Genomic DNA, 4,911 nt, shown 5'->3' with positions numbered 1-4,911 from the left:
CCTCTCATTTACACTTGGCAACTTTACTAGCCGAAAGTAAGTAGGTACTATCCGCCGGTGAACCTGCCAAATGTATTGCCTATTCGGTCGCTTTGCAATGTGAATAGATGATATCGACCATACGTCCATACTGTATATTAATATTTAGTTAAAAGACGGTCAGATAAGCATAAGTAGGATTTAAATTAGTTTTCCTCATTTTATGTAGGTAATACCTTAGTGTAAAGAATTCTTTACACTATGGTAATACATTCAAGAATAAAATATATTCGTATGTAAAATTCGGCTTTTATCATTTCGAAAAAGAAATAATGTGCGAATTTCAGTTTAAATATGTTCGTATTCGTATTCGTGCAAGATAAGAATACTAAATGAATAAAGATGTACGAGTTACATAAAGTTTGTTTTCAAAGTTTTTAGTTATAAATAAACATTAGACGATAAGCGAAAAATATAAATGGGAAGACTCGCGTGTACGGTTCATTCACAAAACAAAGAAATTTGGTAGTTAATCGATTTCTTTTCTAACCTCAAAATTATTTCGTGAGTGTTTTAAGGTCAAGGTTCGGTATTGTTGTAGATCACGTGTAATCGAGGAATCCGTTCCGTGTATAAGTAGGGCACAGCACACAGCGAGCGGCTCGTTTCACTCACCTAACCGCTTAAAGTAGTCGTGACTGCGAGTCTTCTGAATTTGGTGTCACTTTCTTATTTCTAGACCTGAGTTACTCCGTGCAATTATTTAATCAATTAAGCGGCAATGGGATCCTGGCCTGAAGATGTGGGCATTCTTGCCATCGAAACCGTTTTTCCATCGCTCTATGTGGACCAAACAGAATTGGAACAGTACGATGGTGTTAGTGCCGGGAAATATACCGTCGGTTTGGGTCAACATAAAATGGGCATTTGTGGTGACCGGGAAGATATCAACTCGATCTGTTTAACAGTCGTTCAAAATTTAATGGAACATTACGATATCAAGTATACTGATATTGGCCGTTTAGAAGTTGGGACCGAGACAATAATTGATAAATCCAAAAGTGTTAAAAGTGTGTTAATGCAGTTATTCGAACCACACGGTGTTATGGATATTGAAGGTATCGATACTACAAATGCGTGCTACGGAGGAACTGCTGCACTTTTTAATGCGATTGCATGGGTGGAGTCATCCGATTGGAATCACAGGTATGCTCTTGTGGTTACTGCGGACATTGCGGTCTATGCAGAAGGACCTGCCAGACCAACAGGCGGTGCAGGCGCCGTCGCAATGTTAATTGGTCCAAATGCACCTTTAGTTTTCGACCGTCATGTGCGTGCCACTTACATGCGGCATGTGTACGATTTTTATAAACCAGATCTAGCATCCGAATTTCCAAAAGTAGATGGTAAGCTTTCAATAGAATGTTATCTAAACGCTTTAGACACTTGTTACCAATTATATTGTAAACGCGCTTCAAAACGTGACAGCAAGGAGACTCCTGTCGACTTGAACCACTTCGACTACCTCCTATTCCATACGCCATTCTGCAAATTGATGCAAAAGTCCGTCGGACGACTAGGCCTGAACGATTTTCTCTCCACCTCGCCCGATTTAATACCTCAGCTGTACCCTGGATTAAACAACTATAGAAAGGTCGACCTCAATAATTCGTATTTCGATAAGGACGTAGAAAAAACCTTCATGACTACAACGAAAGGTAGCTTCGAAACAAAAACACAACCCACTCTGCTGCTCGCAAATCAAATTGGTAATATGTATACCGCTTCACTTTATGGGGGGTTAGTGTCGCTCCTTATAAATCAGAATATCGAGCAAATCGCCGGCAGTAAAATTGGGCTTTTTTCTTATGGATCCGGATTAGCATCCACAATGTATTCGATCACGGTGACGAAAGATTCCAACGACAACTCGCAACTTTACAAATTAATTTCTAATCTAAAAAATGTTAAAACCAAATTGGAACAAAGACTAAAAATTTCACCCGAAAAGTTTATGACGATGTTAGCTGTGCGACAACAGAACTATAACAAAGCACCTTTCAAACCAATCGGTAGAGTAGAAGATTTATTTCCCGGAACTTACTATTTAGTAGAGATTGACGAAATGTATCGTAGACATTATAGGAGACATATTACAAGTAGTAATGGCTCAGTTTAGAATTTATTGTAAATCTGTATTACAATGGACTAAATTTAAATGATAATAGAAGTTTCTATTCTGAAAACAAATTACAATAAAAATGGTGCTTTGTAAAGTAACAATATGTCAACATGTAGCTTATAGAAATTTTATGTAAATACCCCAGAATCTCTCGCTTCTCTTAATTGTCATGTTTTTTACATTTGCAAGCAAAAAAAAGTCTCAATTACATTATGTTCCTCACTACTAATTCCTATCCAAATGCAGCCTTTTATCTTTACGACTCTAGTCATACCATTTAGCATTGATCTGAATTGTCCTAACAGGCAGCAAAAGTACGTGAAAATGACGTCTATCGATGGTGATGTGATGACCACATATCACTAGTTACATGACGAAAAAATGACGTGAAAATGACTTCCTAATGTCTCAGACAAATGACGTCATACAAAAACGTCAATTTGACGTTATCCATCAACATAAATTCAGCCATACCCCAAAACCTGATACTTAAATAAAACGCTTCAATACAATTTTATGTTTACTATAAACAGAAAATACATACGTAAAACTTACATATAAAATAAGTACATAAATAGTATTTAAAGAACCGTTATATATACATATGCGGTATACAAATTTAAATAAAAAAAAATGTGTGGTTAGAAACTAATATGATAAAAATAAAAAAAGTTGCATAACATTTTAATCCATCTTAGTTATATGATTAAGCAGACAATATTTTTAGAGAATGTAAGTAGAACACGTAATATCAAACATTAGTTGCTACATTAATTTGAAATATCAAATATTTTTAGATAGAATAAAATTGCTATGCAATTTCTTTCTAATTTATAACAGGCTATGAATAATAGGCATTGCTACAAAATGTTGCTTATATGGTATAACAATACATTTGCTACTTAATTCAGTAATTGCCCATAGTTTAAAAGATTCTGACAAATTTTGAACTTCAAAAATGTTCAATTCGCTTGAAGGGTATGGGTACAAATACAAATCTGAATAATCGAGAAATTCCTTGCCAATAATATATGTTGAGTTGTCAATGGTTGTTAGTATGTTATGAATTTCAATAACTTTATCTCTTGAAAAATTTAAAACATAACTGTCTGCTTTACAATAGCTTACAAGTGACAATGTAATACAACGGAAATGAAGTTTAGTAAATTGTTTATGCCATCTATAATTCTGACCAGAAATCAATGGTCCATTTGAATGTTCTAAACTTAACTTTATGCCACAATTTTGATTAGAAGACCGGGAAATAAATAAATCCTGTTCACAAAGGCGACGATGAATCTGCTGTAAAGGATTTGTAGAGGTCCTCACTAATGATTTGAGCTGCCCAAGGTAATTTTCGAAGGGAAATGCCGAAAAATTATCTAACACACCAAACCATTCTACATCGTCACAGATATGTGATAATAAATGCACATTATACACCATGAACTCTAAACCATATAATGTTTTCGAGTGATCAATGAAAACATTGATAACATTTCTTACCAACTCAATTCCAAATTTTCTTATATGTATTTCAGATAATAATATTGAAACTGAAAAATGAATTAATAGAAAGTTTTGATACACAGCATTATTCACTACATCTTTTAAAACCAACGGACCCAAGTATATTAAAAAGGTTCTAAATTCTGTAGCTTTCCAATACTTTAACTCCTCCAATGAACGAGGTTTGCGGTTAAACTCAATCGGTATTCTTCTTTTCAAGTCAAGTAAACGTTGAGACATAGTTGTAACTTTTTGGTGTGGTAGTCTAACCCTTAAAGAACCTCCAATCCAAGTGTTAAGCATTTTTCTAACAATTCCTAAACAAATATTATGCATGTAGTCCGTAGGAAAATTTTTGATCAAATTTATTGGTAAATTAAGCAAAGGAGTGGAGGAAATGTGATGGTCTTCATCCAGTTGTTGACGAAAAGATTGATCTGTTCGTTTTTGCGATATTAAACTGTCAAAAATTACCTTGTTTTTAAAATATTCACCGTGAACTGTACACTTATCACAAGCAGAATATCCTGTGTGGGATTTTGTGCCTTTTAAATAGGCTCTTGCAGGGGCATCACAAACAAAGCAATGCACATTTACTTGGAAGTGTTTATTGTCATTAAAAAACCCATGTTTTAGCAAAGCACTTAATTCTTCTATGAAAGGATTGAGAAACGTATCTATAGGTTTTGGTTTGTTCTTTCCACAAAAGACTGAAATCACAAAAGGTCTTATACTGCTATTTGTATTTTTAATTAATCCCAAAATTGGCCAAAGTTGTAATTTAGAACTTTTGAAAAGTGGTATACCATCGACATTAAAGCTAAGTTCAATTTTGTCATCAAATGGCTTAATAAATGAAACCAGTTTACTCAACGAACGTGTTATTCCAAAATAACAATATTGACCTGTTTCTAACTGGCAAATAGATGTTGAAGTTGGAGTTGCTAACAAAGTTCGACTATCTAAAGGTAGTTCTGGGTGGTGCATAGAAAGTACATGAAGTAGATCTGTCAAAGCTAAATGTGAAATTTTATGTTTTAAGGCCCATTCAGTTAATTGTCTAAAAATTGTATCGTCATTTGATATTTCACTTTTGCTACAATCTGATGATGATGTACACTGTAAAAAAGTTGTACTGTGCTCATCAATATTGTCATTGTCTGACGAAGATGAATTGCCTCTTGTTACATTACAATTTACTTCTAAGTTACTATAATTTTCTACATGGTCAATTTCAACAC

The 4,911-nt window shown here is 34.2% G+C and overlaps 1 protein-coding gene across 1 annotated transcript; it reads left to right on the top strand.

Moving 5' to 3' along the window:
• Window positions 1-231: 231 nt before the first annotated feature.
• Window positions 232-2,729, top strand: LOC116160051 (hydroxymethylglutaryl-CoA synthase 1-like). Its single transcript, XM_031473182.1, has 2 exons — window positions 232-667; window positions 719-2,729. The coding sequence occupies exon 2, from the start codon at window positions 761-763 to the stop codon at window positions 2,156-2,158; it is 1,398 nt and encodes a 465-aa protein (XP_031329042.1). The 5' UTR covers window positions 232-667; window positions 719-760; the 3' UTR covers window positions 2,159-2,729.
• Window positions 2,730-4,911: the final 2,182 nt, after the last annotated feature.

The sequence above is a fragment of the Photinus pyralis genome, unplaced genomic scaffold, assembly GCF_008802855.1.
Source record: "Photinus pyralis isolate 1611_PpyrPB1 unplaced genomic scaffold, Ppyr1.3 Ppyr1.4_LG1, whole genome shotgun sequence".
Lineage (NCBI taxonomy): Eukaryota > Metazoa > Arthropoda > Insecta > Coleoptera > Lampyridae > Photinus > Photinus pyralis.
Note: the sequence above shows the minus strand (reverse complement) of the source record. Positions and strands in the feature narration are given on the sequence as shown.